At 27.9% G+C, this 20,858-nt stretch overlaps 1 protein-coding gene across 2 annotated transcripts in view; it reads left to right on the top strand.

The window, feature by feature from the left end:
• The window catches only part of LOC112686579 (prothoracicostatic peptide), a 37,325-nt gene extending 24,266 nt beyond the window's left edge, over nucleotides 1-13,059 (top strand). The window contains exons 2-6 of one of the 2 annotated variants that reach the window (XR_003148906.1): nucleotides 4,149-4,288; nucleotides 5,482-5,739; nucleotides 6,407-6,553; nucleotides 11,754-11,846; nucleotides 12,905-13,059. Coding sequence is in view for 1 of the 2 variants with exons in the window: in XM_025558935.1 (XP_025414720.1) it covers nucleotides 4,169-4,288; nucleotides 5,482-5,739; nucleotides 6,407-6,545; nucleotides 11,754-11,846; nucleotides 12,905-12,951 (657 nt within the window). In the remaining variant the exon portion in view is untranslated. The remainder of the gene's footprint in view (nucleotides 1-4,148; nucleotides 4,289-5,481; nucleotides 5,740-6,406; nucleotides 6,554-11,753; nucleotides 11,847-12,904) is intronic. The other variant, XM_025558935.1, reaches the window with a different exon arrangement.
• Nucleotides 13,060-20,858: the final 7,799 nt, after the last annotated feature.

Genomic DNA, 20,858 nt, shown 5'->3' with positions numbered 1-20,858 from the left:
TATTACGACGATAATATTTGTTTAGGTACGAATGAAAAAACTAAAATGTGAAAATAATATTCTGAATAAAATTCAAAATAAATTATTTTTGAAAACTTTTAAAAATTATACCTTATTTTAACGTTGAGGAAGAAGAAAATCAGAAATGTAAAAATCACAAAAATAAATAATAAACGCTGAAGTATAATAACTGCAGTAAGTTAACAAGTTGTTAATTCATTAACTCGTTAAAACCCATAGATTTCGATACAAGCGATGTAAGATGTATGTTTAAACAATTATAAGCATAGAATAATTATTTATTTTTATTGTAATAGTTATTAAAAAAGTACAAAAATCTGAAACACGAGGACAACTGTGAATGATACGATAATAACTGCTAATTGAACTCGATATTGTTATAATATTATTAAAGCTGTTTATAAGACCACTAAACAGCGGCATAGCCAGGATTTTTTTTCGGCGGGGGGGGAGGCTGATCAATTTTTTCAAGACTTTTGTAGCGACTTTTATGGATCATTAAAATAATTTTTAAATTTTCTTTATATTTCTAATATTTCGGGGGGGGGGGGGGGGGCTGCAGCCCTCTAGCTCCACCACTGGCACTAAAATCGAACACTCATTTATTAAGAAACATAAACGTATAGTTTAGTGTTGATGCTGTTATATCGCGTAAAATACAATAATGTTTAGGGTGCTTACTTCAATTTGATGAGATTTTGTGATTCGTGACATGCAGTTAGTAATGAAGTATTTTGAAATCTCCTTTTTTTTAACCCATCAATTATTATTCTTTAATTACCGAGAAAATTATATCAATTGTTACTTTGGCATATCCAATAAATATTTTACCTCTCGAATGATATTAATACATAGCTGCCATTTTTTATTTGCCGAACAAATCGCCTAAAGATTAATTTCACGGCGGATAAATAATTCCGTATATAATAATTATATATCCGACATATATAAATATATTACATAAATTATCATCTTATTTAATAAACATTTATATTTTCGGCTAATTATTCTGTTCGACGTGGCCGAATTCTCTCTGCAGACTTCCATTAAACATTTTAAATGCTATTCACATAACCAATTTCATAATTTTTCATTATTTTATTTTTATTTTTAATTTTTACAAATCAGATGGAAAATACTCAGCTAGAATCGAATAAATAAAAAGTTCTCTTTTTCCCTATGTCATACTATAATTTTTTATCTAGCCCTCGAGCTGTGCACTTTAAGACTATGTGATTCATGTATTTTCATCGAGTTTTCTACAATGTATTCATTTGACGGTTAAAGTGGATTTTCACGTATTTCTTTAACTTTAGCTTCTTCTTTTGTAATGTATTAGATAAATGTAATTAAATTGTTTTATTGACTTAAGCATACTTGTATCGTATTTGTTCTGCTAAGTACTTATTTATTTCATTATCTAGTTACAGCCTGATCTTTTAAAATGTTTAACCAAATAATTGAAAGAAAAATAATTTGGTGTTTTTTTATTAAGAAAAAAACTTTTTTTTGCATGGTTTGAATTTTTGCTGAACATTGATAAACGTTTAAACCTTCACCAAAAAATGTTAATTAAATCAACTGTGTAAACAATAATACCCAACCGTAACTCCCATGCAATAGTAGTACTATACCATAGAAATCAGTGAAGCAAAGAGGTCCTTATTTCGTATTCTATTTTTTTTTCCGCTAATGTGTTTATTACCATTGCAAAACTCGCCGAATGAAATACTTAATAATTTCAATTCAGTCACATTATTATTTTTTTATTATAGCTACTAGTATTAAAATTATGATAGCAAAGTCACATTATCATTCGTTTACATTATATTAATAATAATAACAATTTTTAATGGTTATTTATATAAAGGTATAATTTTTAAGTTGTTGTTTAAATAAACAACAAATTATCAATATTTTATGTTATACAAAAAAAAAACCTCATTCAATAACAGTAATATATAACAGCGAAACAGTCGACGACCGGTACGGCAGTCTAACCGTACGAGATGGTAGCGTTTCACGTGCGCGATCGTTAAAAATAAATCTCGGAAATCTTACAATACTCTAACTGCTAATTCCGAAATCGTTTGGTGCGAACATTAGGATATCTCTGTAGGACGTAAACGCAGATTTTATTTTTGTTCGCGGACACTCTGCCACCGTTGATTCCGTATCAGAAAATGCCGAATCACACCTACGCGTTGTGCATCACAGAGTACAGTGGGTGCACCAAGCTTTTCTTTACAAGATCATCCTTCGTACGTTAGGTTCTACGCGGTTAATAAAAAAAAAAATAATAATAATAATAACCTTTCGACAATTAAAATCGCGTTTCGTTCGGCGGACGAAACGTTTTCGGCCGCATTCATAACGAATCCAAAAAAAATGCACTGCATCGACAATGTGCACGCGAAATGTTAGTCGTCCGCCCACCAGTTTTGTTTCGGACCAGGCCAGTTGGCGGACACGTTGACCGCGGTTAACGTGACGCCTCGCAGAACAGGTTACGGGATAACGTCGTACTCGTACGATTTTACAAACGCATTTCACTTTCCCTGCTCTCTGCGTACTACCTACTACATAGATATTCCCGTGCGTGCCGTAAAAATGGCTGTTTACCGTCAAACAAGTTGTTTTAATAATACACACTGTGTCAAGTTTGCGTTATTATTATTATTACTAGTGAATTACTAAATTACTTACGGAATCATCATAAGCTGCAGCTGGTTCGCGCGCGCACGCATTCGCGATTATAAACAACGGAGGAAGACAAATTAAATAACATTTCTCGCGCGTGAACGGAAAGAGGCCTTTGACGAAATAGATTTCGTTATGCAAAATGGTATTGTCTTGATTGTGCAATGTGTGTAAGGGGTACCTGTTCAATGTTTTTGTAGATATTTCGCGTTAGTAGGTAAATGCCAACATTAATATATTCATTTGGGTGTTGCACAGTTTTGGAAGTATTTGTGCTGAACCCGTCGCTTGTGCAATACAAATATACGTATTAGCACGATCAAAATGAAGGAATTTTTTTTTTTTTTTGACCCTGCACGTGGCTCAAGGCCTCTTTCACACGAAACCACCATGGCAGCGCTTCATCAGAAAAACACCGTCACTATTCATGCTTCCAGAAGTGCTTCTGTTTTTCGATGTAGGTTATTTTCTTAGCTATAGACATAAATTTAGTTCAGCCACAAAATAGAAGTTGAAGAGCTAACATGTGTAGTATAACTGTACAGTCGTGGTTAATACACGTAAATAATAATAACGTAATAATACACGAAAATTAATATTCTAATTTGGAAATAGATTTTTTTTTTTTTTTATGTTAATTATTTATTTTTAGCGGATTTGATTCAACGAAAGAAAATTTATTTTCAAAATTTAAATTTAATCACACCAATTTTTAATCAATTATTGATTGAATTAGGTAACAATTTATAATGTAAAATTATTCCCACAACTTAAGTGACAATGGATTCCTATTTGAAAAAAATACCATTGCCCGACGGACATCAATTTTAATAGCGATAGTAATTTCTTATAAACACAATTAACATATTAATGATATTTTTTATTTGCTGATTATGATAATTTAGTCGATTTATACCAAATCAACTGGTTCATGGAAATAATTTTAAACAACCTGATATATTCATCTTAATTGTTAGCTACTATATAAGCAACTGAAGATTTTTCCAGTTTAATTAAGAAATACGTTTCTGATATATAATGATCTTTATTTAAAATTAAAATTAGTGTTTAAAAATCCCTTCATTATTATAATATTATTTTTCATACATGTGTATAGTTACATACTTTGAACGTAAATTTTTTTTTAATTATCATTATCTAGAAACAATTTTTAATTACAAAATAAATGTTCAATAATTAAATATTTTTAGATGAATAAAATAATAATAAAAGATTTTTAACTATGTAAGAAATGTACCGATTTTCTGTAGAAAGTAAACGTGGTTTTGTGTGTTCTGATTATTTTTCATTGACACATATTAAACATCTAGTTCACTTTGAAGATGCCGTCATTTTTTTTTTTTTTACCTCACATATTTATGTTCACTAATATCATTGGTAAAAATAATGATTTTATCATGTTTTAGGATTAACTTGAAGTAGCGGAATGCAGAATGTTTTAAGGAGGATAGCGGCCACATTGGTTATTTTATGTCCTGTGGTTGTCTTTTCAATACCGGAATCGGCCATTCAAGCATCATCAATCAAATCCAGTCAAACTGAACAAGTAAAAAATATATTTCTAATTTATTCATATTTTTGTAGAGCCCCGGAAGAAAATATTAAAATGTACTTCAATCCGAATAGTACTGCTAAGTCTAAATTTAAACTAAAATTATTCAATTTAAAATATTTAAACGCAACAACTACATTTTAGTATATATTAAAAATACACTCGTGTAGAAGTTCAAAAATTAAAAATCCATTTTGTATATTATAAATTAAAGTTCTAACAAGCAAAATCTCATAACCTAAATATTTTATTTTCAATTATGACTCCTATAATCAGAGACCAAAATCTACTACTAATAAAAAAAAAAAAAAAAAAGGCAACTATATTTAATTAATTTATGATCTTTGTCTAAATTGATTATTTTGTTTACGCTATAATATATATAATATACTTATATAATATAATAATAAATTACTTATCTAACATAAAGTTACTTTATGTTATCTTCAACCGTGCTATTGTCATCGTGTGATAGCGAACTTGTCGAACGAGGCACTACGCAGCAACATTATTTAAGCACTATAATTACGTCTGTGCCAAGCGTGAGGCTTTTTTCTAAAGCAGAATCGACAATGGATCATCAGAGAAATCGTTTAACTAATATCAAATTTAACATTTATTTGTTCTTACAATATATGAATGAATATTTATGTGATTTTTTATTTTATTTTCAAGACTGAGCTATATGTTTTTAAACTATAATACTATTTTTGGTAAACTATACACCATGATATTTTGTTACATTATATACATTAACTTTTAGATATTTGATAATGTTTTTGTTTTATTTATTTTAGATTTACCATTACAATTTACAGCACAATAATTAATTAATTGTATTTATCTATTATATTAAAATAAACAAAATTTAAAATATAATATACTATATTACCATCCTCGAATTAAATAAATTTAATATTATGTTAGAAGGTTTTATGAAGGCAATATATATAATAAGGTGTACAACACATAGTAAGTAGCACAAGTGAGACAGTTTTTTTTCAATGTTTATTAACAATGAAAAAACATTGTCACGTCGATGTTATCGATGTTTTAAAAGTCGATGTATCGATAATTCAAAAATCGATATTCAAATAATTTTGCCTATCCATATTTCCTATGGACTAGAAAATATAACTTTATGTATTTTGTGCGTTTTATACTAAAATTAATCGGAATTTCTGCAGGACAACGCCGATTACTCGAGATCTTTCGACGAAGATCAAGAGGAAAAACGAGCATGGCGAGATTTGCAAACAGCTGGTTGGGGCAAACGAGGGTGGCAAAATTTGAAGACCACGTGGGGCAAGCGAGCACAGGACTGGCAAAACTTGCACTCGTCGTGGGGTAAGCGACAAGGCTGGCAAAAGTTGCACGGAGGATGGGGAAAACGCGGGTGGAAAGACATGCAATCTGCGGGCTGGGGCAAGAGATTCAATGATCAGGTACGTTATAATATTATGTTTATAAGCCAAAACTGTTCGCGTGGAAACATCAAAATATTTGTAGGAACTGACGTTTTATTTCTAAGGTTAATGTGAGGTTACGTGTTGATTATGAATTTGTATAGTTTCGTTTTCATTTTTAACAGCACACATATGCAAGTGCTTTGATGATTTCTTGATTACAAAGACAAAAGAACTTATATAATCTTTATGTGACATGCTTTTTTCATTAACAGTAGTATGACATAGTTGATCAAAAAAATACATACAATGATAGACATCATATTCATTGCTAAGCTCCTCATTCTTAAAATCTTTTATTATTCTTAATTAGCATGAAAAAAATATCTGAAATTAATAAATAGAAATATTTTTTGATTTGCATTTTCATATTTTTTCAAATAAATCTTGACGTAGATTGGTTATTATAATATATGTCGTTTGTTCTCAGAATATATTACAGTCAAAAGAGAGAGGACAATATTAATAATATAAAAATTATTTATTTAGGCATATTTGAATAATAATATCTACTATTTATATTGGTATAGTATGTGCGCCAATAAAGCGTAGGTATAATGATAAATTTGATCCCAGCACTCCATAACTACGCCGATGATATTCCTATACTTATGCATAATGCAGTTTCTGTGTTTTTTATATACAGCCAATTGGACAACTGTCTCAGTTCGATGAGTATTTAGACAAGTATGAAGATGAAAATCCAAACTTAGCAGACAAACGATCATGGGACAATTTGCAAGGATCTTGGGGCAAGAGAGCCGCTGATTGGACAAGCTTTAGAGGTAAGCCGGTAAGCCAAACATATGATTTCATTTATTTTAACTTTTAAGTCTATATCGATTATTAGTATACGATGACTAAGTTAATCAAATACAAATTAATTCATCGTATGTTTAATAGCTCGTTTTAATATTTTACTGTAGAAATTTAGTAATATGCAAATGTACAATTTAGTTTTTGCTATTATTTATTAATTTTTATTCTTTTTTTTTTCATGTACTATTCAGTAAAATTAAACAATATAACCCTACATGGACAATTAAAAAAACCAAATCACAAATTATAATCAAATATGTAGCAATGTAGATAACAAAAGTAATTACCATTTATAATATCTTATGAGAAAATGTAAAAAAAAAAAAAAATTATAAAAAAAAATCAATACACTATGATCCTCAACACATCTAATTTTATCAACAAAATAAATCAGGGTACTTCTTTACATTTATATATTGTCATAATTTAAACGCTTAACAATTGAAGGGATTTGCAAACTGAATAATTTTAAGGGATATAAGTTAAAGGGATTATAACATAATGCACATTCATACAAATGCCTCGTAGCGTTTTAATCCCTTGGGTTATAATAGTCATTATAATATTTAGTGATATTCTGTTAACACGTGTCTATGAAAACATATGAAATGCGAATTTAGATATCGGCTGAATTACACGGTATATTAATACTTTCATCAATGTATCGTAAGAGTTTCATAAAAACTAAAAACTATTGAGTAAAGTTTTTTTTTGACTCACAACAATACTTTTATTCAGATTCAAGAACGATGTTCTTAGTTAAACTATAAAAAAATTTTCATTATAAACTTTTCTATAAGAGTACTGCAATTCATAATTATAAAGTCTTCTGGGTACATATTTTGGATGAAATAAAGAATCACTATGTCCAATATATTGCTATGCGTATTAATTATTCAAATTTAATATTGTTCATAAAATTTTTTTTTTTTTTTTTTGATTTACGGTCATTGAGACCATACCGCCAAAAAAATTTCTCTCCATCTATCTCTATTTTCTGCCGCTACTCTCCATGGTATCTCTGATAAATGCTTTCCACGTCTCTTTTTACACAGTCTTCCCAACGTAAGCGTGGTTTTCCGAAGGGTCTCTTACCAACCGGGTTCTCTTCGATTGTTGTTCTGACTATGGATCCTACTCTCCACCATGCATGTCCTGTTCAGGTTAATCTCCTTTTCTTGATTTCGTTCGCGATGTTCGGTCTCTGGAACAGCTCCTCGAGTTCTTTATTATGACGTTTACGCCATTCACCTATGTTTGTTTTTGTTCATAAAAATATTGAGTTAAAAAAGCCAACTGTGAGTAAATTTTGATTTGCTTTTAATAATGAAAAACAAATGTAAAGTTATCGCATAATAATTTGTTTGAAATATATTTAGTTAAATTATAATTATAATATATGTATATGTATATTATAATCGAATTTCAAGTTCAAATTTTCAATTTAATTTATATATATAAAAAAAAAAAGAAAAAAAAAAGCAAACTTAAATAATAAAATATTTTATTCTATCGTACATGATTCATGTTTAACTGTCGTACCAAAAATATAATACTGTTTAATGAAACTACAATTTTAAGAAAATAAAATAATACTATTCAAGATGGAGCTGTGCCAAACCGTCTTAAATCCGACCAATTCAATCGTTCCAAACCATTACCCTCCGATTAATAACCTCTTGGTGTGTTTCCAATAATTCACTCCACAAAAACCTTAACATCGAAATCATCAATAAAATCACTTTACATCCAATACACAAAATTCCACTCCAAATTAGCTAATCACTCAAAACCACTGATTGCTATTAAGGGCAGTGCAAACATACCATATAATCCTCCATCGATTTAGGGACCAATTAAATCTCTAACTCAAACCACTAACCTTCGATACAAATCCTAGGTATTATTGTTTTAATTTCTAAAACTTCACCTCGTTATTTTATTAAAAACTAAATATAGATAATAAAGGTTTTTTGATAAATATTTTTAATAAATACCAAAATTTTTTATTCCATTCCTGTACTTTGGAATGTATATAACAAAATATAAGTACCTAACAATAAAATTTGAAAAAAAATGTATTTAGTGTAACCTACCTAATGGTTTTACAATAATGAAAACAATTTATTATTAAATATCTAATAACACAAAATTATGCAAAAACTTTTTGATTTAAAATGAACACGATTTAGTGGCACATTAATATCATTAGTATTTTTAATTAATAGTAGATTACAGCGATTGTGCAATAGATCACATACTACATTATTTTCGAATGGAATTCTGTAGTACTATTGTTGTCGTGAGATTTGAAAACTTTGAGAGATAGATGTAAAAATTAAACTAAACAGTTAAAGCTCCTCTCCCTAAACGTCTCTGTCATTAAATTATAATATTCAACATAGGGCATAACGATAGCGAAGTAATGAAATAAGTATATATTTATCGAATAGTATTAGTGAACATTACTCTATAAAGCTCAACATATTCCGGGTAAATAAGTAATAGGATAACTAGATTACTTAAGTATTTGAGTTATATTCAATAACCACTGTAGATAACACGGAGATTTGTGTAATAAAAATTTCACAACAAGAAACGCGAAAATTTTGATTTGGCTTTTAATGATAATACAATATGTTACGCGTAAAACAATATGGTTTAATACTTCGGTGTAAAACTTTAAATACTGTATTAGATTTTTGGATCAATTCCATATGTAAATATGATATTTTTTTTTTAAAAAAACAACATTTTTATTTACTTTTATTTATATATTTAAATTTATTTATATTTACATGTTATACATTAAGTAAATTGGATGGGATTTGATTGATAGGAATGGGAAGACACCCATTAGCAGCACCCCATAGAAAATTTTTTAGGGAGAGAGTAGGTTCCTACATCAGTTCATTTTAAGACACCTGGGTGGATTACTTGGGATTTGTTTGGATAAAAGTTGAGTAATTAAGATATTTGAGTTAGTACATAGGCGTGCACACGGTGGTGCCGGGTGTGTTCGGGCACCCCCCAAAATGTTATAAATAGGGCTTTACGATTTAAGTCTAAGAGTAACGGGCCTGTTGTTGTATACTGATGTTGCTCAAATGAAATGTAATCTACTCTAAATTATCTGGTAAAAGATAAATGGTGTTTTGTATGGACAAACTAAAACTATATGTTCTAAATTCTCGTGAGAAAACTTATTTTTATGTCATAACAGCTACATTTGACTGTAAATGTATAAATGATAAATAATTGAAACTATCTGAGAAGAATACACAAATATTCAAGGAAAATATATTGATTGGGACTAATATATCGCACAATATCAAATAGAAAATTAAAGTTACGTTTATGTAATTGTTTATCAAATGTACCTACGCGTTTTAATGGAATGGAAAATTGAAAATGAAATGTGTACATTATCGATAAACGTTGGAGTGCATTCTAAAGAGCATAAGATAAAGATGATTTGAGCGGATTTTTTAGTTGAGTTTACTTTGATTTTCCAGTTAAGAAATCAGCTTTTTAGCACGGGAACGGGTCATGTCTTCGAATGTCATGTTTTTGAAGGTCATATTTTCGAATGACGAATGTTAGAAAAATTATTTGTTCGATAAGTCGTATGAACGAAATAATATATTGAACATTATTTATTTATTATTATTATTATTATTATTATTATTTATTATTATTTTATTTTCATACGTAAATTTTTACTACATACCCGATTAATAACGTTTACTAAAAGTAATAAAGATAATATAGTAGGTACATATAGTAGATAGTAGATAGCATGATATAGCTTATTAGTAATGAGTCATTACTAATGACTTTTATACCTATAGTGGTGTGGTAAAGTATACAACAAAACATGATTGTAGTCAGTACTGAAGTTTAGTTTGTTACGTTTTATGTAATTTGTCTATTTTTTTTTTTTAAAAAAATTGTTCAATACATATTATAAAAATTATTCACGGAGGAAAAGTATTAAGCGTAAATAATTTTTATATACATTAAATAAAAGTTATAAAAGAAAACGTGATGACCAAAACGTTTTTTACTGAACATGTTCAACTAAATGTGGAGCAAAAATATGTACTGTTGTAAAATCGAACGAAGAACACAAAATTTTCGATCACATATGTATTTGAACAAATAAATTTTCTAACATTCGTCATTCGAAAATATGATCTCCGAAAACATGACATTCGAATTCATGACCCCCATCTGTTTAGCACAGAAAGGTGCTTTTAAATTTTTAGGGTTGCTTTAGTAGGATCATTGTCAATCGCGAGAATAGCAGTGTCATCCGCAAATTTATCTAATAGAGAAAATATGATGTTATGTACTTTATATTGTAATATATTTTCCAGTACTCAAATTTTCTTAGAAAAAAAAACAGACTTGGTTTTGTTTTATTATTAGATATGTGTACGAATATAAAGAAAATAATAAGAGATCTACCTGGAATTAATTTTAACTTAAATTAGTTGGTAAAATAAATTTAACAACAAATGTATTACTAAATTAAACTATGACAAATGTTATTTAGCTAAGTCAGGTGAAATAATTTTTAACATAATTTCACAGTTACATAAATATTATTTAAAAAGTTAAATAAAATAATAAAATCAATTAATTAATATTTTTTTATTTAATATTAAAAATAATTTTTAATACGTTGATGTTTTAAACATACATGTTTATTCAAGAAGATTGCTAAATTTATTCTTACTGAAACGTATTATTTGTACATACAGTAAATTTGTTTTCGTTTTTTTATGTAATGAGATTAAAACTAAACTTGTCTTAAAATAAAAAGAGTTTATAAAACAGAAATATCTAGATCACAATAAAAGTCAGTGTATAACTTCGTGCCTGCACAAATAATTTACAATTTATTTTAATCATTGATAAAAAACAGAACTTTAAACGAATTAAGTTATACGACTAGAACGACGCTATTGCATAAATATTTTACTAATGTTATACGATTACTTAAAAATTATACTAACGCTTTACTATTAAAGAAATTATCAACGCTATACGTTATTTGAATGCGTAGCATATTTAAAACAAGTAAACATACTCATTGTGCTGTTTGTTATACGTAGATAGTAAATTTAATCAGACGAATAAATAATAAAATATACTTTATATGCTTACAGGTTCGTGGGGGAAAAGAAATCCCGTGGACTACATGAACGAGTACTCGGGATATGGAGACAACGATAATTACAAAGCTTATATCTTTCCGCCAGGTAAATAACATTTAAGATGAATAATGCATAATATTCATTCAACAATCCGATTGCGCAAGCATAATTTTAATTTAAAATGTTTGCTAAGCACCTGTTATTACCGGAGTTATTCGCAACAGGTGTACATTTTAAACAGTTAAATGGTGTTAACGGTTTTTGAAAAAACAAAAAAAGTTATAAAGACATGAAACTGTTTAAAATAAAATTACTAGGTACACAACAAAATATAAAATGAAAATAATTTGACATTAAAAAATTATATAGATATCAGCGTATATACTATGTATATACTCGTACAGCGTACATAACAGCGTATATACCTCCCCTGACAGAATTCCTCCTGGTGCCTATGTATGAGATGTTGAAATTTATATTTTATTGAATTATTTCTGCGATTCTGCATGCAGAAAAGAATCTTTTGGTTTTACGATGATATAAATTTACAAATTTGATTACGTGATCCCTTTTGTTCTTTCGGTTCAACGATTGCTCCAAAAGCATTACCGATGTAAATTTTCATAACTTCCGAAACTAAACACAAATAGTATTTTTCGTATTTTATTTTATTTTATTTTTTTTATACTCTTGATTAGAAAATTGCGAAAAAAATTCAAAGAACTTAAACATATGAACGAAATACATAAATTACAATTCAAGCAAACTATTTCAATACGTTCAATTGCCTTGTTAAGGAAACCCTTGGTATCTTCAGTTCATATTGATATTTCAATGTCGGTTAGTTACATACTATGATTTTCACGAACACTTAAATCATTTTTAATTTCACTAGGCAAACATTTAGATTAATTTTATAGTTTTATGTTCACTATTCGTCCCTATATCAACGTTTTCTCGATATTCATCGTCCCTATGAAAATAGCATTTTCCAACGGAACTCAGGTTTGAATTGCTTTTCCAAAGCGACGATCATTTATCGTTTATAATATACAATAACTTTTATAGTACATCATATAACTAGTCTATAATAATGCTGTGCTTTAATAACCCTAAATTTATTATTTTGATATTAGTATTGATTTGATTTTTTTATATTTCAGGTTACAATAGTTATTTACCCAACTTCCCAACGGAATCCGAAAATTGAGACGTCGATTCTCAATTTTTGAGAGTACTCCCACAAAAAATTATTTACTATTAGCCCTAAATTTACAAACTATATACTTATATTGGATTGTGAAATATATAATATATATGTATTATGCCTCCGTAATATTATTATTTCATTCAAGTAATCAATTAAAAATATTTTTGTGCATTTATTTATACTCTTTTTTTTTTTTCTGTAAGGTATCAAAATTATAATAACTAATAAGTAAAAATATAATTACTAACTAATTAATTAATTCCTGTGATCAACAATATTAAACATCCTCATTCGACAAAGATATCAGTCAGTTAATCAATTCATTTTATTAAGTGATTTAGTTCAGCTTATTCAAGGATCAGGAAGTACATGAAAATAATTATTTATTTTTAAAATTATTTCGCTCCGCGATCGGTAGTGCATTTGGGTCAGTGCAGCACAATCCTGGGTTTTATCAACCAGGAAAAGCCGTATCGTCAAAAAGTGCACCCGATGGAATTTTGTAAACGAAAAATAGCCGAAGAGTAAAATATATTTTATTTTCGGTATTAAAAATAATTGTTGCTCTGTTTCATATCTCGTTCAGAATTATTACAACATCGGTAAATGTTTTTAATTACAGTTACAGCTGGTGTTTCGTATTATGCAACCTATATAATATTTTAATATATACAGGTATATATATATATATATATAAGTGGCGTATTTTCCCCTTTCCGAGCCTTTTTTATTTTTTTCTATTTTGCAGAAACTATAATTATAAGTTAAATTCCATTATTATGACTACTCGACTATCGTGCGTTCCCACCAAATACGGTACCCAATTTTGTAACTACAATGGAAACCGTTTCTAAAATCAATATCACTTTCTGTGTTATAATCATAGGTAATGAAGAAAAATCTATTATTCATAGTTATAATCAACAACCAATATTCTGTTCTAATATGTAGTTTATTTTTTGTTATACTTTGTAGTAAATAGTTGATTATATTGTTCGGGTTACGTATTGATTAAAATATTTTATGTTTTTAGAATAGTAAACGTTTTGACTTTGATATGTCAAAATCAAAAGTACAGATTTTGCTTACCCTGAAAATGTATTCCAAATACGTTATTGATATATATATATATATATAATATACTGTTTAATATCGGAAGATTATTACGTAGTAATTACTGGTACACCATTCCACGACGAATACATATGCTTTGTAGAATATATATACTATATATAATATATGTACTAGTATTGATAATATTGTGGATGTTATACGTTTAGCGTAAAATAACATCAAAAGGCATTTATACTTGAACGCGATTCCACAAACTGCTGGACTGTGATGTCCGATTAAATGCCTCGATGGAATTTTAAGAAATATTACGGCGGTCGAGTTGAAAACAAAAAAATGTTGATTGTTACGTGCGTGAACAGAGTATGAAACAATAATGTATAGGTATGCCGTAAAAAACATTTCCGAAACACCAATAATGTCCCAGAAAATGTACGTATTTTCTACAAAGGTTCTGTTTATTTCGGAATTTTGTCCGGACGAATAGTAGTACACATGTATATATATATACACACACACCCTAAAATGAAGAAAGATACCGCACCTGTTAAGTTTGGACCCAGTTCGCAGTGTTCGTTCGGAAGTTTTAAAATAGATAACGTCGAGTATTTCCTTTCATGTAACAACAACAATATTATTGTTGTGCTACAAGTCGTATAATAAGATGTAATACGTATACACATAAATTATCTTTTATATTATTATATCTTATCGCACTCACTACTATACGTCAGGCGATGCGCTAAGCGTTATGTAGGTTTACGTCAAAATCGTAACAGCTGTTTTATCTAAAAAAAAAACAAATAATAATAATAATGCAGTATTTCGACATTTATAATTATTAAGAAAAGTGAAAACGTCTTCAAGCACATATAATCTACATTGTAAAAATAATTATTAGTTCTTGGAAATGGTCCGATATTACGAAAATTCAACGAAAATTTTTTAACTCATATAGCAAAATACGATGTTATGTATTGCATTTAGTCACTCGTTCGTTAATATTACACGAATGGCACATAATATTGTTTATGTTTTTGTTCGAGTAATACAATTTTCATAGTTTACCATGTGCATTTTCTGGGACCAAGAAACAAAAAGTGAGTAACATTTATCTACCACGATTAAAAATGCAAATAATTTAAACGTTAGTGTTATACGTGAACGTACGCCGATATATATCATTTTTTTTATTCTTCAGTACATTATTTTGTTTGCGGTTAGTAATACACGTATGTAATTCTTAACTTTAACACATATATCCTATGAGTAATTATGTCAAATATCTAATTGTATACTAAAAAATAAAAGATACGATTTTGTATAAAATCTTTCTACACACGTACATAAATACATCTATTCCTAAACATTGTTCAAACTCGTGCGTTTAATTAATATTAGTTAAATAGACACCTTGTAAGTATCGTAGTACATAAACGTACATCAACTACTTTTACTAATGTTTATTTCCGTTACTCTATGTTATTCATTATGTCTAATTACTTTAGTGCATTCAAAATCTGCTACATAATTATTTATTATTATTGTTATAATTATTTTTACGACATGAGAATGTTATATCATAAATTAAAAACAACAAAATCAAGAACCATGACTAGCGTAAAAACAGCATAATATTAATATTGTTTAAGAATTTAATTTTCCGCCATACATTTCAGCTAAAAATAAAACAGTTCATATTTTCTTTCATCAATTTAAAAAACCAATGAAATTCTAATGATTGGAAAAACGCGTATATTTTTATTCAGATAAAAAACAGAACACTTTATTAACAATCGTACATTAGGTTAGGTTTAGACGTACTTTATAACTGTTTTTCTTTTCTTTTTTAATTCTAAAGTGTCAACAATAGAATATAATATAACATTATATACTTTCTTGTAAAACCTTGTACATGCACGCATAAACGCAACTCCGTCCCCCAAAACCGAACAATGCTACAAATGTGCACCGTTGCGTATCGGTAAGATTTCCGTTTATACATCGCTGAATCTTCTGATATCAACTTCAATAGGAATTAAAAAAAAACATCTGTGTTTGACCTTAAACATTAAATAATATTATAAAATATTATACACTTAAGATGCTTAAGTAAAAAGTTTGACAATATATATATATAGCCAGGCTTAGTCGTTACTCGTCTTCAATGAACATACAAAAATGTATAACAAAATACAAAATACTTATTTACGTGATTATACAAATTGTAAGCATTTTCAATATATATTCGAGTAAATTTAATCAAGTCGGAATAAAAATCAACACAATAAAACTGTTATTTTTTTTAAATTCGCCACAAACAATACATTTACACTTGTATAATCAAGCATACATTTCAAAACGAATATGTATCATTACTAAACTATGAATAAATAATGCAGGTTGCGTATTTATTTTTTAAATGTTGTCATACGTTACATATAACCAGGCTCCTTGTGTAGAACTGATAAAACCAATTAGACAACTTTACTTTTTTTTTATTTAACATTAATTTAAATTTTTCGGCTGTGACTGAACATGTAACCAAATTAAATTTCTTTTTACGAAGCACGTTATATTCAAAACGCTGATTAGATTATGTGAACTAGTGACTTTAAAAATATATACACTATACACACTACATTAATCCCAAATTATAATTTAATCTTTCAAGTCTGGAGAAAAAAAATTGTCCGGATTCTTTTTCATACTACACTATTGGGTAAAGTTTTTTCAACTTAAACAAATTAAACAAACGTCCTATTTGTCATAATTATTCCATTTGCATTTTAATCTTAAGAAATTAAAAATTCCACCCAAATCCTACTGGTTATTTCGTCTGCGATCCGACAAGCTTGTACAGAGAATTTAATATATTTCGCTGTGCACGATTATCAACAGTGAAACAGTTACGCACCGCATGACGCATACACAACACATGTAAATGTCTACAGTTATGCTTGCCTAAATACTAATTGCTTATTGAACACGAATCACGTCAATATAAGGTTATTTGGTCGTAATTAAGGTTGATGATAGGTAGAAAACGTTTTCTAACCATGATGCGTTATAATATGCGTATCTAGTTTGAAAATAAGCAAATAAAATGTAGGTACTTAGTAGCTGAAAATGTATTCATCGCAATAATATTGGTTATATATATAAAAAAAAAAAAAACTCCGTGTGAAAGATCTGTCGTACATGTCGTCATCTTGTCTACAGCGATTTCAATCAATTTTCGAACAGTAAATAGGTCGATTTATTCCTTATTATCATTATGGTCCATGTAACTAACGTAAGACTGCATCGATTACGCGAAACGTATAATAACTGTAATAAAACAATCACGCGCGTATATTAAATACGATTACGAACAGAGATGATGGCCGAAACATCGTACGTTGCGCTTCTCGATAATACATATTGAATCGCGTAGTTTTTCGAAAGATCTTACGAAACTCAAAGTCAGCGAAAACGCTAAGACATCAAACGACATTATCGGACTCTTCGTCACGATGACTAAAACCGAAAAGTTTAAATTACTGTTCATGATACCGATAGTAGAGTTCATCGTATTTTGTACCTTTGTATACAAATACGGATACTTGCGCTGTGCGTTGCATCGCGATCAATGAAATTATTACGAAAAACAAAGATTTGTTTTATTATTATTATTATTCTGAAAAAAAAAAAGTCCGGTACAATAAAAATGATAAATAAAATACACCATTTCGAATTCCGATTCTAAATTTTTTATTCCCTTCACAGTGTTACGTGGTGTTACTGCAGCTGTACATTTTCCATACACTATGCTGTTCGTTAAATATTTAGGTAGATACCTATTCGCAAAAAGATAAAACGTATTACCTTCGATTTTCCACAAATTTACTTAAAAAGTTACTTAAAAACATAATGAGATCGGACAGAGTTTTACTCGGAGATTCAATCGTTTTTGAACATTAAAAAAATGTCATTCAATAATCCATATAATATCAAATGATCATAGTTACTTCTACTCAAATCCGCACTAACGTCAAAAATTCAAACATTGTCATGAAAAGTCTAAAAAAAAAAAAAAAAATCAAAGTCAAGTTTCTAATTATATATTTTAATGTTTGTTTATAATTTATGAATATATACTCCAATAAGTTTAATGGGTGATATGAAAATTTTTAATAAATTAAAAATGAACTATGTTTTCTTTGTTAACATTATCAAACGTACAAGCAGATGGTAATCCCCGGTCTCAAAAACCATAAACTCTACAGTTAGGTAAATGAAATTAAGAATTCATCATATTCAACTTGGTTTGAAACTTTTGTTAAGTTTTTAATCAATCTCTACACTTAAACCAGATTACTATGTGAACTAACATAGTGCATATGGTATACCGTAGCTTCCATTACATCAATCCCGCAATCCATCTCCGTCTATTCCCGGAGGGCATATTTTATCATACATCCAAATTCCTTGAACATTTTCTAATTTCTTGTTTATTTTCTCATGTTTAACTCGATTTTGAGTTAGATTTACCATTAATAAGACACCATAAACACAAAACCTAGAAAATACGCGTTCAATAGAACTATTTTTTTGTGTGGTTAGATTTAGTATTAGAGTAGGTACACTGATTTATAATCAAACTTAAAGATACGACCATTACCTGTATCTATTCAATAAGAAATTCTAATTTTTAAGTGAGTTACAAGTTTTTTTAAACAGTAAAATGTAACAAACTTAGTACTCATATAACAATTAAAATATCAAAAAGACCGACGTAAAAAGTGATAATATTCTTTCCAGTAACTTGATTTACTCGAAATATTGATGCTAACGATACAAAGTTAGTTCTATTGTATCGTAGTTGTACGTTCGTAAGACAGAAATAACACATATGTAGATGTGACGTTTTCTAAACGCAGTAAAATTCTAGCTTTAAGTTCTCCACGATTTTATTTATTACATCCTTAATTTAGTGTAAGATTTTATCATATCCTTTATGTAGATATATTCACTATATGTGTAGTGTATAATTTCTAAATTTATTCACTTCGTTCCCATTCGATATATTATTTACTTTTTAATTTTGCTGCCGGAATATAATTTTACTGAGTAAAAATCTAAATAAAAATAAATGCCTTGTACTAGAAAAGTTCACTGTATTTACAACTACAGTACACACTTAAGTCTGTGATATTAATGATAAAACTAAATTATAAAATAAACAAAAAAAATACTCATCTTTATTTTTAAAAATATAGATTTTTAATTTTAATAGTTCAGTTACAGATGGACAATTAATTAATTAATTTTTATAGGAATAAAAATACAATGTAACGTTAGTATCAAATGTTATTTTTACTTTTACAAAATATTGATGATTTGAAATCATTTTTGTTTTTTATGAATATTTCCTGTTGAAATGATACATTTTTATTTTTTAATAAAATATCTTTATATCTCTAATATATAATTATACAAAAATAACGGAATGAATATGATTTACGAGTAATAGCATACAACATTTAAAATTATAGTTTTAACAACGAATAGTGCTAATATTATTTTATCACCAATTTCTTTAAAAGTGTGCTATTACAATATTATATCTACGAACAACTTTAACCCAGTAAACATTTTTTATGCGATTAATTTTTAAATATTTCTAAGAGAACGGTTTATGATCAAAATATAAGTGTAGAAAGGAGAACAATAACATCCTTGACTCATTTATATAAATAAATGAATAAAAAATAAATAAACATAAAAAACAAAAAATAATAAGTTATTTAAGAAAAAAATTACAGTTTAATTTTACTTTAATGGAAAAATGAAAGGTATTAATTAAGGTATTAATTTTTAGGACGTAAAAAATATAACACGCTGGCTTAAAGGTAGAGAAAAATTAGATTATTTACAATTTTTAATATTAATAATTTTACATTAATAAATTTACGTTAGTAATTATAACTTTAACTACGTATAACTCTTATGGATTCGGTAAACAATAAACATAATGACTATGTTTCTTTATGAAATTTTATCGTAAATAGGTATTTTATATACTATTAATGAAATTAAACGTCGAACGATTTAAGTAACAATGATTTAAATTCCACAACAGTATAACTGTTTTTATAAGTTTATTTTAAATTTTTAAACTCATCTTGGTATAAAAGTATTTGCTTTACTGTTATTTACAATTGTACACAAACTGTTAAATAAAAGAAAAAGAAAATATTGTATAAAATGATTTTTTAAAACGCAGTTCAGTTATATACATAAGCGATTAACGTCATTAAATTCATATTTTTAAATTAATGACGGATCATTTCCCGTCATTACAGTTTCATTTATCAAAGCACCGGTTTTCTATTAGCCAGTATATTGTTTACTTTGTATCTGGATATTGAGAACTATATATAGTAGTGAGATATGAAATATTTACCTACTTACCTAATTTTGTTAAGTATATATATCACATATAATAATTTACTTTTGTATCATCACCCTATATAAGTTAATCAGAGCTCTTATATTGCTATTTAAACCAATGATCGAATTATGTACGAGTAATTAATACCAACAGATTATTAAATTAAAACGCAATCGATTACTCGCGGTTTTTTTTTTTTATAAGTTACAGGTATTAAGAATAACAATTCTGAGTGTTTGAATTGTTCTAATAAAATAACGACAGTTCAACCATAAACCGCAAAAATATGAACCAATGAAAATGCTTTTCACTTATATAAATGTAAACAATTTAGAAATTTATTTTCCGTGACCATTTTAACTTATAGGTACGTATCTGTTGTTCACATTCACATATTTCA

Source organism: Sipha flava, unplaced genomic scaffold (assembly GCF_003268045.1).
Source record: "Sipha flava isolate LNK unplaced genomic scaffold, YSA_version1 315_pilon_pilon, whole genome shotgun sequence".
NCBI lineage: Eukaryota > Metazoa > Arthropoda > Insecta > Hemiptera > Aphididae > Sipha > Sipha flava.
Note: the sequence above shows the minus strand (reverse complement) of the source record. Positions and strands in the feature narration are given on the sequence as shown.